The sequence below is a fragment of the Podarcis pityusensis genome, assembly GCF_964106645.2.
Source record: "Podarcis pityusensis genome assembly, chromosome: 8".
NCBI classification, from domain to species: domain Eukaryota; kingdom Metazoa; phylum Chordata; class Lepidosauria; order Squamata; family Lacertidae; genus Podarcis; species Podarcis pityusensis.
Genome location: NC_138033.1, coordinates 19,237,026 through 19,253,400, shown reverse-complemented (window position 1 = coordinate 19,253,400; position 16,375 = coordinate 19,237,026). Strand labels below are relative to the sequence as shown.

At 46.5% G+C, this 16,375-nt stretch overlaps 1 protein-coding gene across 2 annotated transcripts; it reads right to left on the bottom strand.

Annotated features, from left to right (window-relative positions):
* Window positions 1-2,496: 2,496 nt before the first annotated feature.
* FBL (fibrillarin) lies at window positions 2,497-15,950 on the bottom strand. 2 transcript variants are annotated; one of them, XM_081015450.1, is made up of 9 exons: window positions 15,725-15,950; window positions 14,742-14,840; window positions 12,630-12,809; window positions 11,261-11,355; window positions 10,922-11,092; window positions 8,955-9,087; window positions 6,502-6,614; window positions 4,783-4,928; window positions 2,497-2,725 (listed from the first exon to the last, which is right to left on the bottom strand). In XM_081015450.1, the coding sequence occupies exons 1-9, from the start codon at window positions 15,933-15,935 to the stop codon at window positions 2,701-2,703; spliced, it is 1,173 nt and encodes a 390-aa protein (XP_080871576.1). In that variant the 5' UTR covers window positions 15,936-15,950; the 3' UTR covers window positions 2,497-2,700. The 2 variants fall into 2 exon arrangements, with proteins under 2 accessions (XP_080871576.1, XP_080871577.1); XM_081015451.1 differs by having other exon boundaries at window positions 14,742-14,822.
* Between the last annotated feature and the right edge of the window lie 425 nt (window positions 15,951-16,375).

Sequence of the window (16,375 nt, the reverse complement as noted above, 5' to 3'; positions counted from 1 at the left end):
CTGGGATGCTAGTCTAGGCTTAACATGCATAGTAAATTTCTAAGTGCCTCACAGAATTTCATGTTTGTCCCATATACGCTACCAAAGATATGTAATAATCCAGGATTTTTAATGGGGCAGAGTGGTGCTGGTGTGTACTGAAACCATACCATCTAGGAATAATATCTGCCACCCAGCCCAAGAGAAACTACAGTCATCCAGTTTTTTTAACAACACCATTAAATGTCCCTTCCCCATGCCCATCTATGTCTTGCCTTCAGGACAGAGACCCATCTGATTTTTTATCGTGTCTTCACTGAGCCTGGAAACAAACTTAAAGAGATGAGTACTTTGGTCATCTCAGGATCCCCGTATGTCTTTTACAAGCATATGTATGCAAACTCAGATTTCTAGAGCTAACTCTCTGGTCAGTTTTACATAATGAATGTTGGCCATTATATTGCCTTACAGTGCAGTCATATTTCTCTTCTCTGTCTACCCCACACATTGCCAGCCTCTATTTTTCCTTTTACGCCTAGTTGGGTCGTCTTCCTCAATTTAAAAACATATCCTAAACAACTTTTTTTAAATGGTGCTGATGTTGGGGTGTGACCCATTTTAGGCTGTGAACTGCCTGTAACTCCCAAGCTACCACTTGAAGATGACGAGTACAGAAGTAGAACTCATCCTGGAATCCTAGAACTGTAGAGTTGAGATTTAAAGGTTCAACTAGTCCAACACCCTGCAATGCAGGAATATAAACTAGGCCATACATGACAGATTGCCACCCAACCGCTGCTTAAAGACCTCCAAGGAAAGAGCCCATCACCTCTCACAGGAGTCTGTTCCGCATTCAAATGGCCCGCACAAAAATCTCCCTTCTTGTAACTTGGATGCATTGATTTGGGTTCTAGCTGCCAGTGCAGAAGAAAACAATCTTGCTCCATGTGACAGCCCTTTAGATGTTTGATGATGACTATTATTTCTCTTCTCAGTCTCTTTACCGGGCTGCTGTTGGCATCAGTCTGTCTTGAGAGAATGGAGTGGGCGTCCAGGGGTGAAATCAAACTATTGGAGAGTCACAGCGTCCACTGTGGATGCAGAGACTGGTAACTTGCAACTGCTGCCTCCTGCAATGTTTTTGCTGTGTTAGCAGCACCAAAATGACCTCTCTTGGGTGCAAACCTGGGCAGTGTGTATGGAGGTCCTAGGCTGCTCAGAAGACAATCCCTCCCCCTCAGCCTTGCTGCTGTAGTCCAAAGGAAAGCAGCACAATACATCAGGCACCAGCTTGGCTGCAGGAGTTGCTAGGAGGAGGCATACAAGACACCCTCCAACTGTCTGAGGGACTCCACTCTGTATTATGTAGGGTTTTACTCTTTAGCCTTTTCTTCTCCTCAAGATATTCCACAAGGCAGCGGAGGTGTAGGATCAGAGTTTCCTTCTCCTAGATGGGCTACCTTCCCAGGTTGATGAGCCCCATGTTCCTTCACTTCCCTCTACTGCCTGTGCAGAAACCACCTTGTTGACCATTGGGCCCACTATTGGTCTTGTCCACTCAATCTGCTGAAGCCTGTCTTCACGTGCAGGGCAAGTCCCATACCCACTGAAGGTTGGAGACCCAACAACTACCCTCATTTGGTTTAGCTGGCCAGTCAAAGCCGTTCCCCAGGGTGTGGATACTGGCAGCTTCTAGGAGCCACAGGTGAGAACACAGTGCAGGGTGGGGACCAAAGATGGACCAACTACCCCAGAAGGCGCATGCGTGGCCCACCAGAGGTACTATCCCTCCTCTAACACCCCATACACCCTTTACCTAGTTCCCTCAGCTGCTCCTCATAAGGCTTGGTTTCCAGACCCTTGGATCATCTTGGTGACTCTCCTCTGTACACCTTCCAGCTTGTCAGTATCCTCCTTAAACTGTGGTGCCCAGAACTGGGCACAGTACTCCACACGTGGTGTGACCAAAGAATAATAGAGCAGTATTATGACTTCCCTTGATCTCGAAACTATACTTCTGTTCATGCAGCATAAGCTATGTGCTGCTGCATCACATTGTTGACTTGTGCTAAGCCTGTGCTCTACTAAGACTCCCTAGACCTTTTTCATACGTACTATTGGCAAGCCAAATATCCCCCATCTTATATTTGAGCAGCTGGTTCTTCCTGCTCAAGTGCAGAACCTTACATTTGTCCCCACTGAAATTCATTTTGTTAGTTTGGGCCCAGTTCTCCAATCTGTTAAGCTCATCTTGAATCCTGATCGGTCTTCAGTGGCACTGGCTGCCCCTCCCAGTTTGGTGTCATCTGCAAATCTGATGAGCACCCCCTCAATTCCTTCATCCAAATCATTTATAAAGACATTGTACAACTACAGGCCCAGGACACAACCCTGCGGCACCCCACTTGTTACAGTCCTGTACCAAATACATATTTAAAGGAGAGACTTTTACAAGCTGCTACACTAATTCTGATCCTTGTTGATTATATGCAAGTCCACAAGCAAAACCAGTGCATATCTACATTACTTATTTTAATAAAAAATATACACATTTGATAACGCCACAGAACACCAATGCACAACTGCATCTCTGCGTAAATGCTTGGCCTTAAAGAAAGTTGGGGTCTAGTCAGTAGAAAGAGTCCTGTATTGTTGAAGCGGCAGAAAAAGCAACTCTGACCTAAAGCACTGTTGCAATGGTCACCTACTAGCTTCCACACTTTATTTCTTCTGTTTAGGAGGTGGTCTGTAAGGAAAAGGAGAGTGTTTGTTAACAGACTGTTGACCAATGTGCTTTGACAATGCAGAGGTTATTTTCTAAAATGTACCATTCAGTATCAACATCAGCTTCTCATACACAAAAGTTCATTTTGTGAGTATTCCGTGGTAATCCTGATAGCAAAGGCCGAGTGGGAGGCAACAAGGATATCGCTGATTGCAGGAGCCTAAACCAGCATTAGCCATTTCATGGAAAGACTCTCAATCTTCCCAGGTATGTACGGCACACATACCAGGATACTGTTTCCTGCCAGCTACTTGCAGTAACGTGACAAGCAAGGGCAACACAACACAGAATGATTTCAATAACAGGGACTCACACTGTCATCATATCAGATGAACCAATTCCCATAACACACAAATTGGAGACTAGTGAATTAAGCAATGCTGATGAAGCCTCTGTTGAAATACAACTAGTCGAAAGCTGTTGCAAGGGAATGGCTGATGAGTTAGCACCCCCAACCTAAATTAGTGTGCATTTGAACAAATTTCTGAAGGTCACATTAAGAGTTCAGTAACATCTGGGGAACCACAAGTTAGACACCCATGAGAGAGGGCTGTAGTGCCTGTCCTCCAGAGATCAATGAGCTTGAAGGCTATTCATGGATATCCACAATTATACTGTATGAACTTTGACGTATCTGTTTTTATTTTATTGCTGTAATTGTATCCCAAATTCTTTTTGAAGCACCTTTTGGTCTCCTATTTTTTGAGTCACTAAGCAAGTAGCAAACCTTCCAAATATTTGCATTTTCCTTTTAGACAATCTACAATTGCTTTCTGATTCGTTTAAAGATCTTACGTATTTTACATTCTGTAACTTTTTCTTTGTTCCAGTTCCTTGTGCGAACTGTAAATACATTATATTCCTGTTCATATTTTTATCCCATTTTAGATAGGTAGCTCCTTACTTAAGATAGAGCTTTGCCTTCAAGTGCAGAGTTTAATAAAAGAAGACATGTGACATATAAGGGAAAGGGAGGGGGGAAGTACAGAAGAGAGATCAATTGCAGAAAGACATTTATATATTTAATTGGGACCAGGCTGGTAACTCTTGCTATTGAACTAGCAACCCTTGTTCTGATGGGACAGGTGTGGGGAACCTGTGCCTGCTCCCCTCTCAGTGTTGCTGAACTGAGGCCCCCATCGTTGCTAGTCATTGGCTATGCTTCCCAAGGCTGATAGGAGTTGCAGTCATAGGAGCCAACTCCTAGGGACCGAAGTCCCTTCAGCCCCCTCAGTAAAATATTTAAGGGGGCCACCCCTGCTTGCCCTGATGCACTTCCCAGGAGACTAGGGGGCAGCAGGAAAAAGAGGTGTAGCTTCACACTGATCTTTGTTCCCCAAGGGCCACATTCCCCCTCACCTAGAAGGGACCACAACCCAGCAGTAGAGCACATGCATTGCACACAGAAGGTCCCAGGACCAAACCTTGGCATCTCCGTTTAAATGCCTCAGGTTGCAAGGGATGGGGAAGACCTCAGCGTGGGACCCCGGAGAGCCATTGCCAGCCACAGTGGACAGGGTTTAGTTTAGACGGGCAAATGGTCTGACAGATGAAGGGCAGCTTCTTAGGTTCCTGTACAACAGGGAAACCCAGTTAGTGTGGAGACTGGCATACTTTACAGGTTGCAATGATTTTAAGAGATAATGGGTGTGTGTCGGTAGAGGAGAGGGACGAACGGAAGAAATGTGTGGGGATACCGTCCAATCAAAGGAGTTTGATCAGAGTGGGGAAAGAACCATTATAATGCAAACCAGATGCATATCTGGCCTGCTTTGCAACTTATTTAGATTGCTTGGCTGCTATTTATTGGTCAGAATACACAGTGTGCACACAAGCCCCATCAACACCCTGGTTCTTTTCCAACCCCGTAACAAGCCCACTCTTCCCTCTGCTCGAGTGTGGGGTGGGAAGAACAGTAGTTGCTCCTCATTATGTCCCAATGCTACCTGTTCCCCTTTTATGCCTCCAAGGAAATACCAAGCGCATCCAGAAATCAGCACTCCCAGACTTATCTGTACCTGTAAATGCCAACTACTACAGCATGGTCCCGCTCATAGGGCTCCAAAGTCAACTGCTCTTGGGGTTTCATGTTCTCCTGCTGCATTTTCTTCACCTCTGATGCAAAGACGGCCTCGGGTGCTGCTGTTGAGTCAATGCAGTTGGCCTGGGAGGAGAGAATCAAGCAGGTCAGTCTAACAGCAAGCCTTCAAGCTTATCTAAGAGGGACAATTCATCACTCCCTTATGTTACAGGAGCATGCTAGCAGCCTGGTTGCACACCTGTCCAGAACAGGGACCCCGTCTAATTTTTAGAGCCAGGAAACACCCACCCCCAAAGGCCTCTTCATTGGCAGGATTCAGTTTCAGCTTCTTGGCCTTTGTGCAGGTCACAATTACCCAGGACCCAAGTTATGTATGACTATGCAGAAGTTACAAAGAAATGCATTTGGGCATTCTTTGCAAATCGCCAAACCTGCTAAAAAGCATACCTAACGGCTTTATTAGCCTTGGGGACAAGATGGAATCCTGTGGCACCCCACAGTGTGACTGCAAGGAGGCAAAGATGCTACTTCCCCCCAATTCTACTTTCTGCATGGAACTGGCCCCATAGGCAGAAGCCAAACCACCGTAGTACTGTGTCTCTTACACCCACCAAAACACACCGCTAAGATCAGTGTTATCAAAGGCAACTGATAGATCAAAAAGCAAATGGGTTGCATTTTTGCGTGTCTGTCTCAATAAAAGTCATCTCCCAGGGCAAACAAGGTCAGTATGGTCTCTGAATCAGGTCTGGACCAAGACTGGAATGGGTCCAGATAACCAGTTTCTTCCCAAGATCACAGCCACCACCAGCTTGAGAACCTTCCCCCAAGAGGGTGATTGTGCGCTGGCAGTAGCTATCACACACTTCTAGATCCACAGAGGGCTTCTTAAGAAATGGTCACCTTTACCCCCCTCATCTAAAGACCATGCTGTCAGCCCACCTGGTCACTCACCTCCAGATTGCTCAAATTACCGGACACCTTGAGGCAGCATTAGCATGAATGTTGCCTCCCCCCTCTAAGAAAACAGTCCTGGGGTTCTCCAACACAACTCCAGAGATTACATCCAGCAATCCAAATAGGCCTAACACTTGTCAGTTGGGTGGAAGGCATATTGGCCTTCTATACACTTAGGTGCCGCTTACGGCCACAAAGCTTTCATTGGAAATTGTTTGTTAGGCCTAACAAGTCCATAATTTCCATTGATTCCTATGGGAATCAGCAATCTCTCTTCCTTGCCCATCATGGTTTTGTCCTTAAACGGCTGCAGCCAACGAGCAGGAGAGAGACAAAAGAAAAATTGATTTGTCTGATCTCTTTTACTCTGATATATTCGCTCGCCCCACCACACTCTCCATGGTTTCTGCCTGAAAATAGCTGCCACTGACCAGCAAAGCACAAGAAAGGAAGCGGGCATGATCTAGGCTCTTTTGATATCTGAACCAGCGAGGTTTGGGCAAAATTCTTTATGTTTGCATAAGTGTCTTGACGGATAGCAAACTGCCATGACCAGAAGAAGGTGTAGACTTGTGAATCCTGCCCCAGAATGGTTGGTCTTCCTGATGAGGGAGATGGAATTCCAATGGACTACCAAAAACCAGCTCTTAGCCCCCGCTGACTCTCCAGCCGAAGGCGAAGAAAACGACCCACTGAAGGTCATACAGTTAAAAAAAATAACACTTGCACTAAACATTACCTTGATGGAGATGACAAAATGGCCACCATTCTTCAAGAAATTGTGCGCGTTTAAAGCCACAATACGTGACTGGTCGGGCTGAGCCACATCTGCGAAGATCACATCTACCATGCCTGCAAAGCAAGGGGGCGTATTGAATAACGGACCTGGAAGTTGCCCTGCAAATCCTATTGCTTTCCTCACTTGAAATAAGGTCATCAGGCAAAAGAAAACCAGTAGAGCCTAGAACAGTAACGGGGGACCCCTGGCTTAATTCAACACACCCTCCTTTCCCAGGCCTGTCTGCTTTGGCCACAGCGAATTTCAAGCCACGGCTAAGAGGACAAAGAATGAGGAGTACACACTTGATTCTTCCTTTGCATCAGGAAGTCAGCTCTTTTTATATTTGTGCCTCTTCCTGTCACCATACATGGCAACAGAAAAAGGTGCCACATGTAAGGGGGGTGAGGGGGGTGGACTTTTCAATGCAAAATATCATTTTGCCTTTGCAGCTGTGGCTTGAACTCAAGCCGGGCTGCAAAGAAGGGCTGGGAGCACACTTAGGCTGTGCTTCCAATTATTTCCTTTGAAGCCAAGTTACCCTGATGTCATGGCACCAGGTGATTGACAGGTGGGTGGCTCCACCCACACAGCAAAGTGGGCCACAGCGGGTGAGGGACTTCCAGATTTGGCCCCCTAACCCTGTTTCCCACTCCCAGTCTACAATGTCAAGATCTGCCCCTGCACTTTTGTGATTAAATCAACAGCAGTGAGGCAGCAGCGGTGTTCATTTAACCTACTTTACCCACATTTATTTAGGACAGTGGTTCCCAGTTAGCTAATTACTGAGGACCCCTTATTTTTCAAAAGCCAAGCTACAGACCCCTTACTTTTGATAACTTTATGGTAGTTACCTCTGCAAGGCAATTTTCTGAACAAATGTAGGGTAGCCCCTAATAAGCAAAGGATTTTAGCTACCGTATTTTTTGCCCTATAGGACGCACTTTTTCCCCTCCAAAAATGAAGGGGAAATGTGTGTGCGTCCTATGGGGTGAATGCAGGCTTCAGGAAGCTGTCCGCAAGCCGTGGGAGAGCTGCGCGAAGTCGCGCAGCCTCCCCACGGCGTGCGGAGAGCTGCCTGCACCCCAAAGCCTGGGGGCGCGCTGACCTCAGCGCCCCCCAGGCTTCGGGCTTCGCGCAGCTCTCCCACGGCTTGTGGAGAGCTTCCTGTTCTGGGGGCTGGGGTCGGGGGAAGCTTGGGCTTCCCACGCCTGGGGGGGGGGGGAAATAATTTTTTTTCTTTATTTTCCCCCCAAAAAACTAGGTGTGCCCTATGGGCCAGTGTGCCCTATGGGCCGAAAAATACGGTATATTAAAAACAGACTAGGGCTGAGCGATATCTGGTTTTCAGCATCGTGATATATCAGCAGCTAAACATCACAATATTCTGATATATCACAATGTCAGAAATGGGAGATCAGGCACGGGAATGAGGGAAGGAGCAGTTGCAGCGATCAGGTGTGTGGGGTGTGTGTAGATCAGGCATGGGGATGAGTGAAGCAGCAGTCACAGAGATTAGGCAGATGGGGTTTGTGCAGATAAGGCGTGCGGATGATTTCAAAACTGATTTTGGCCAATATATTGATATTGGCACATCAGACCATAAAATTTGTGATATTACCATGCAAAAATGACAAAAGTTTAGTTTGTGGGGTGGAGGCAAGGGATGGGGCCGCGGACCCCTAATTGGGAACCACTGATTTAGGGGAACAGCTCAGACTTTTTTTCTGATTGCTAAGATCAAACTAACAAAACCTAGACTGTTAGGAACCTTCCCTGTCAATGTTCTAGAAGTGAAGAACACCCAAGACACTTTTATTTTGTACAATCCCCAGCATCAGTTACTAGCAGCTTGCCAGTTCCTAATAAACAAAATAAACACAAATGGATGTTTCTCAGTGGTAGATCATATGCCAGGTATGGGGAACACCACCAGCCCCAGCAAGCAAAATTTCCCCACACCTGGCACATATCTTGCCTGCAGACGTTCCCAGGGTCTGTCCCCAGCATCACCATCTAAGGCTGGAAAACACCATTGCCTGAATCCTTGGAGTCTCATTGCTTGTCTGTAGACAACATAGAAACAGTTGGGCTTGGCATAATGTTACTAAGGTCTTCCAATCCATGGGCAGCTGCTTTCGCCCAGTGGGTGGGGGAAACAGAAGACAGACGAAAAAGGGTGCTCCTCTAAGAGGTGTCCAGCTCAACCAACATACATGAAAGCAGCCTTTCTCAACCTGTGGGTCCCCAGATGTTGTTGAACTACAACTCCCATCACCCCTAGCTAGCAAGGCCAGAGCTCAGGGCATGATGCGAGTTGTAGTTCAACAATATCTGGGGACCCACAGGTTTAGAACCGCTGCATGAAAGGAAGGCTTATTTGCTCAAGTGTTAAGGTTTCACAGGCATCTTACCAAGCAACATGCGGTATTTGTGTGGGTGCCGTGCATCCTCTATTACGGGGATAATGTTGGTCCGTTTCTTTGCCACATTGATGAGGTCGCGACCTGAGCGATGGGAGAACTCCACAGCATACACAAGGCCCTCCTGTTGGGTAAGAAGCAGGAAGCAAGGGAGTCAGTGTCTTGTCCATGGCCCAGAACAGGAAAAAGCGTTCATGAAGGACATCGCCCAGTGCCACTGCTGAAGCCCTGAGTGATTATCTTTGATAAAATAGCTAGAAATAGTCTAAAGAGCAGCACTCACCAGTTCCACTTATCACCTTCAGCAACAATCTACTACTCATTGGGCAAGGATGGCTAGAGGAGCCCCAGACATAAGGGCCATTTTGCTAATTAGATCAAAGGCCTATGCAGTCCATCATTCTGTTCTTGCAGTGGCCAATCAGGTTTTTAAAAAAATAGCATTTAATTTATAGGTGGAGTTACTTTTGATTGTGTGTGTAATTGTTTCATTGTTTGCAGAGTCACATTTGCTTTTATGCCAAACAGTTTTTAAGTACATGGTACAGAAACCACTGAAGAAGACTAAGGTCAAGAAGTGTTCAGGTTCTTCGATAATTTTTGAGTTATATCTATTCACAATTTGGGTATTTTGTTAGTATACACTGTTCGTGTTTGGATTCTTTTCCTTGGAAATATCTGGATCAACACTGGTTTTCATCGTCATTCAACTGCTTAAAATAATTTCATGTACAACTTTATTTGTTTGTTACAAAATAAGTTCGTTTTCTGATCCCAATTTCCCCCCATCACATTTTTCCAGCTATACAATATTTTCTGCAGAGAACAGAAATGCACACAGTACTCCAAGTGCAGTTGCAACACAGATTCACATAACAATATTAAGATACTGGCAAATTTATTTTCACTCTTCTCTAATGTAATTTGCCTTTTTGCATAGCTGCCACACACCAGGTCAACACCTTCACTGACCTATTCACCACTACATCAAGATGCCCTTCCTGGTCAGTCACTGGCAGTTTAGATGCCTATTAGCATATATGTAAAATTAAGGTTATTCCACAATATGTATCACTTTACACCTGCTCACACTGAACCACATTTGCCAACCCATGCAATCATTTTTATTTTTTTGCTTTTACCATGTTGAACAACACCTGGAAGCAGGAAGGGATAATCCCTGCAATTATGCTGTCTCCAGAAGTGCTGGCCAAGGGAAGATTCCTAACCTCAGGGCTGGTCAATTGACACTTACAGCATGGAAGCACTAGACAGCCTGCCCGCTAGGCACCAAAAGAAAGCTGCAGTCTTCTCTTTCAGCTCTGGAGAAAAGAGCTGAGTGCTGAGTTGCCAAAGCACTCGAGTACCATGGGAAAAATGTGGGGATGGAAGCCACAGCTTGGTGGCAGAGCATCTACAAGATCTCAGGTTCAACCCCCAGCATCTCAAAACAAGGGATGTCCCTGGTTGGAAACCCTGGAGAGAAGTGTAGACAATGCTACTCTGAATGGACCAGTCGCCTGACTTAGTATTAAGACAACTTCCAGTGATGATTCCTGTCCCTACACTCCCCTCCTGTCCCAAGCTTGGAGCTGGGGATTAGGTCTCTTGATCTCATTCAGAGTCATAGCCCAAGGTCAAGGAAAGAGCATAGTACAGTGGTACCTCAGGTTAAGTACTTAATTTGTTCCAGAGGTCCGTTCCTAACCTGAAACTGTTCTTAACCTGAAGCACCACTTTAGCTAATGGGGCCTCCTGCTACCACCGCACCGCCGGAGAACGATTTCTGTTCTCATCCTAAAGCAAAGTTCTTAACCTGAGGTACTATTTCTGGGTACAATTTCTAGCGGAGTCTGAAGCGTATGTAACCTGAAGCGTATGTAACCCGAGGTACCACTGTATACACAAGCAGTTTAAGGTACACCCGCAGTCTCAGGTACCCCAAAGCGTCTCCTTACCGGTCCAACTATGTCAGAGACGTGAGACACTGTTGTTCCTGATGCGGCTCCTAGGTACAGCACTTTGGCACCAGGCTTGATATGGATCTGGTCAATGCCTCCAAGGATGGCAGCAGCCAGCTTGGAGCGGAAGGGATTCCAGGCGCGGTACTCCACCTTCAGTTCACCGTCCTGAAGAGGGGAGGATAAGGCATGCTGGATTGAGAGAGACTTTCCAACCAAGGCGTCTGCAGACCAAGAGGGGTCCCCGTTCCAGGGAACGTGCTCCCACTTCCTGCATTTGCCAGCAATTCCCTCTCCCCACAACCATGCTCCCATGGAGCGTCATCCATCACCCACCTCCACAGAAATCCTCTTCTCTCCATACACAGACTCGCCAGGCACCATGTTCCGTGTGACTAATGCATCTTCCTTTCCCCGGCAGATGAAGACACCTGAGGAGACAAGAGAGACCTTAGATCTGTTCACATTGGAGACATGCTTCACGCGAGCAAGATTTAAATACTGCGAGACTGGGGCAACCTCAGGTGGGCAAGGATACAAATATTATTATTCAGCAAAAACTGTTTCCACGCTTGCCTTTCCCGCCATGAGCTCAATCTAGGCAGCTGCTAAGCCGTGGTGGCTGGTCCTTTACAGTGAATGGGACTCTGTCCCCACAACCTCATTTTACCCTCAGCTAGCCTTCTTACAAAAATCAAAAACATTTAGAATAACGTTAGGATATATGGACATGTATTACGTGCGCAAACAGATCACATGTAGATGGGGAGCTTCCCGTACTTTTTCTCACAGCACAGTTAAATTGTGGAACTGCTCCCCCAGGAGGCAGTAATGGCCACCAACGTAGATAGGTTTAAAAAAGGATTAGACAAATTCATGGATGCCTATGCTGTACCTCCACAGCTGGAGGAAGTAAGGCTTCCAAATACCAGTTGCTGGAAATAACGGGAGGTGAGAATTCTTTCTTATACTCATGTTCTGCTCTCTAGGTTCCCCACGGGCATCTGGTTGGCCATCCTGTGAGAACAGGATGCTAGACTACATGGGACCATTGGCCTGATGCAGCAGGCTCGTCTTACGTTTTCAGCTGGTGCAACTACCATTTCTGCTTCTTTTAGCTTTCCTCACTTTTCCTTAAAAAACAGCTTCCAAGTTAACAAGCATGCCTAGAGTATGTATGATATTTTTGGGCAGGAGCTATTGGAATGTCCAGTTTTCCCTTTGGTCAGGTAGCTCCCATCCAGATGCAAGAGGACTTCAGGCTAATAAAGCAGTATGGGATGCCAGAAGTAGGACTGCATGTCAGAAGAGGAGTGTTCATACATGGAGGGTTGTAGGAAAGGAATGCAAACGGACTATAAATATTTGCTTTCTAGCATTAAACAAAGTCATGGATGTGTGTGTGTGTTTTCCAGGCAATCAATATTTTAGAGTGAGTAGAAGCTGAACAACAATTACCAGAGAGGCCACAGGGGCTGTTCCCATGATAGCTTTTGGCTACAGTTAACAGGAAGGGATAGCTAGCCTTCTGAAGAGGCTTAGAACGAACAGTCTTTTACCTTGTCCTATATCAAACAAAGAAAGAATGCCTCTCCCACAATGCTCTGGGAGGTGGTTCCTCCTTCCCTGGGTCTACTGCAGTAAAAGTAATGTTCTTGCATAAAGTTTAATTATCTTCTTATAGGACAGGATGAACAAGTCTCACCTTCATGTCTGTGGGGCTCTACTGTAACCTTTTTCCCTCCTCTGAAGCCACCCCGTCCTCCTCGGCCACCTCCTCCTCGGCCGCCACGGAAACCACCACCTCGGCCGCCTCGGAAGCCGCCGCCTCCACGACCGCCTCGGAAGCCTCCTTCACCACCACCAGGGGACTTAAACCCACCTCCTACAGGTGAAAAAAGAGAGAAAGAAGGAATGGGGTATGAGCAATTCAGAAGCAACAGTTACAACCACCCCAAAGCCTCAACATGTCTATATAATCTCACCCACTCCAGCTGCATCTATTATCCCAACTATATTTCCCTGACAGCACCATGATTTCCTTCTAAATGCACCGTTTCCAGCTAGGAGCCCCTGGGTTATCATCCAGCCCATTAGTTATAATATAACTGAAAAATGAAGTAAGCTTTATTTTCTCTCTCCCTACTTAAAAAAAGATTTATTGAACAAGCAAAACAAATAAGAGAAGAAAAACAGTAATGAGTTAAGCTATAAATAAAACTAGTTATATCCTTCAGCAAATACAACAAGAATGAGAGTTGTGACAGTTCAGTGTAAGTCCAATGTAATTTTAGTAAATCTCTAGTTTCCTTCGCTTAAGTTTCCTTCTGTTTTTAACTGTCACAACTCCTAAAGGGCATAATGGAAAGCCGAAATCTTTCTGCATCAAAGATTAAATACTGTGGTTTTATTTGTATGATTTTGATATCTTATCACCCTTCAGCCATAAGGTCTCAGGGAGGGATACAGTAATATACCATTATAAAAACAAACAAAAACCATTACAGATATAGGACAAGTAAAACTATTCCAAATGAGGCAGGACAGTATAAATTCAGAAAAAGAGGCAGGTGCCACGAAACAAAAACACCTTAACTGCCCAAGGCTGGGATTAAGAGATGTGCCTTCAGTGTACAACAAAAGCTGTGCAATGAATATGCTACACATACCTCTGTGGCGAGTTGTCGTTGTTAAAATGTATATACCTCCTTTCATCCAAAGATCGTAGGGCAGTTTACAGTTCACAATTTAGGTCAGGGGCTTGCAACCTATGGCCCTCCAGCTCCCATCACCCTGACTGACTGGGACTGATGGGAGTTGTAGTCCAGCAACACATGGAGCTCCACGTTTTTCAGAATGTCACAGAGAAAACCCTCTCCAGGACTGCCTTTCTATACAATTCTGAGGGTTCCACCAAACTATCAAGGGAGATGCCTTTGCATATCTTTATGCCCAAGAAGACTGGCAGGGATGGAGATGGTCTTTCAGGTATTTGGCACCTAAGCTGTTTAAGGCTTTAAACATTAATCAGGTCTTGGAAACAAATTGGCAACTAGTGCAGCTGTTTTAAAACGGAGCTACAGGAGTTCTACATTTTATCCTTTATTTTATTTTTTGATTTCTTAATAAATCTTCAGCATTAAAAATTGATGTCTGTCTTCTTTGTACTCAATCCAGTTCCTAACTTCTTGGTCTTTTACTACTAAGTTGGTGACTTCAGACTCAAGGAGTGCGGTGCCTTGTTTTTAGCTCTTGCTTCTCAAGAATCTTAGGGATGTCTAATAAGGTCTCCTGACCCAGGCTGTTTGGCCAGGAGGAGTGGGGGCAATGTACTTTGCAGAGTTGGTGTCAGACCTTGATTATTAGTCTCAGCTTAATTACCAAGGAATGGGTTTTGGGGACCAGTCCTTGATGCTAAAATGGGTTTGTCATAGCCCTTTAGCGGGCTCAGTCTTCCTCCCAACCCTGGAGCTCCACAGGAGTTCAGGGATTGTCTTGGAAGCTGCCCTCTCTCCACCTGCAAATTTGGAAGGAAGGCTTTAAGCTGCTTGGCTGTTATGTTTCTGATGTGCCCAGGCCCAAACTGGCTAGACCTCATTCCCAGAAAGGGAAACACACATGGCTGCTACCTGGCCAAGGCACCTGGACCACCCTTTGACTAAACCACCAAGAGGAGAGACAAGCCACCACAACTGTGTGGTTAAGTACCTTGATTTCTCCCCAGCATGCACCACTGCAGATCTGAGTGTCCTATCTGTAGGGTGCCAACAAGCGCTAACAGCTAATGCACTAGTGGGGGAAGAAAGAGAGAACTCACCTCGCCCTCCTCGGAAGCCTCCACGTCCCCCACGATCTCCAAACCCACCACGATCTCCAAACCCACCACGCCCCCCACGTCCTCCACGGGGGCTAAAACCTGCAGAGGAGAAGGGCACACAAGTCAGAGAAACGAGACAAAACCTTACTCTCCTCACCCCTTAACTGAGACCTAACAGCTGCCGTCCCCATCAGGTTGCAGAGTGAAAATAAAAGTACAGTGGTACCTCTGGTTAAGTACTGAATTCGTTCCGGAGGTCCGTTCTTAACCTGAAACTGTTCTTAACCTGAAGCACCACTTTAGCTAATGGGGCCTCCTGCTGCCGCTGGAACACGATTTCTGTTCTCATCCTGAAGCGAAGTTCTTAACCTGAAGCACTATTTCTGGGTTAGCGGAGTCTGTAACCTGAAGTGTATGTAACCTGAAGCGTATGTAACCTGAGGTACCACTGCACAGTATGCAAACAGTGCTAACTTTTGCCAAGAAATCAGCTGCCTTTGGGAAACTCTCAACCGGTGACAGTTATTCCAACAGGTGACCTAGCTGGCCATTGTAAGGCCTGGTTCAGGCATCTGCTAGGCCACTGTGGAAACAGGACCCTGGACCAGTCCTGAACTCCCGATCCAGAAGGCTCCCCTTAGGCTCTTTAATTTTTAAGAATCTGTGTTCTGAGCTTGCTCCTCGCGTCCTCCTTTTCAGATCGTAAGCCTAAAAGTAGGAACCACCGATCTCTATAGTAAACCGCTCGAAGAGACTTTGTCAGCTAAGGAGAAGGGAAACAACAGCAGCAGCAGCAACAACAACAACCGCATAATGACTTTAAATAACAAACAGAAGAACACCAGACGATCCCAGCAGCCACGTGTCTGCCCGCGGGCTCCTTTTCCCTTCCTTCAACCCCTCCCCCGCCAAGCTCACATCGGCTTCGTGCACCCCCCGAAGCAGCAGCACCCTCCCCACAACTCTTCCCTCCCGTCCCTTACCGGGCCGCATGGCTGGAACCGACAAGAGGCAAACTTCGCCACACACGCGCTTCAAATTCTCGGGCCGGAAGCACCAACCGCGCAGCGCTCGAACGCACGCGCGGGGACAACGCGGTCGCACCGGAAGTGTGAAACAGGGGAAAGAGGCGGGGCAAGGGCGGGAGTGCCGCAGAGGTTCCTGGGGGATGGAGTCCGCCCTTGGCGAACGCATGCGCAGAGCAAGTGGGCGGGGTTGCGCTGCTTGATCTTCCCATTTCGCGTAGCGCTCTGCTCTATCTCTTTTTGCTGGTTGCTGAGAAGGGCGACCCGTAGCTGGTTTTTCTTTCTTCTTTTCACCCGGGGGTTAAGGTTGAGCTGGAAGGGGGCACAGTTACGGGGGTGGGGGGACACACACAGTGCAAAAGGCTTGTCCTGGGAAAGCCTGGAATTTGATTTTTATTATATTACTGTATATTATTATAATATATCAGTGAGCGCAAGGAGGCATACATGGATAATAAAACGAGTTAATGCACATAGTAATGAGTCGTTTAGTTATAGCCGCTGAACATTAATTAGGGTTTTTAATTGATCCAGAGTGAGAGATTCAGTGATTTATTCCTGCTCTCCTGAGCAAACGAGCAGAAGTGTGAGCTCCCCTTTTTCTTCGCC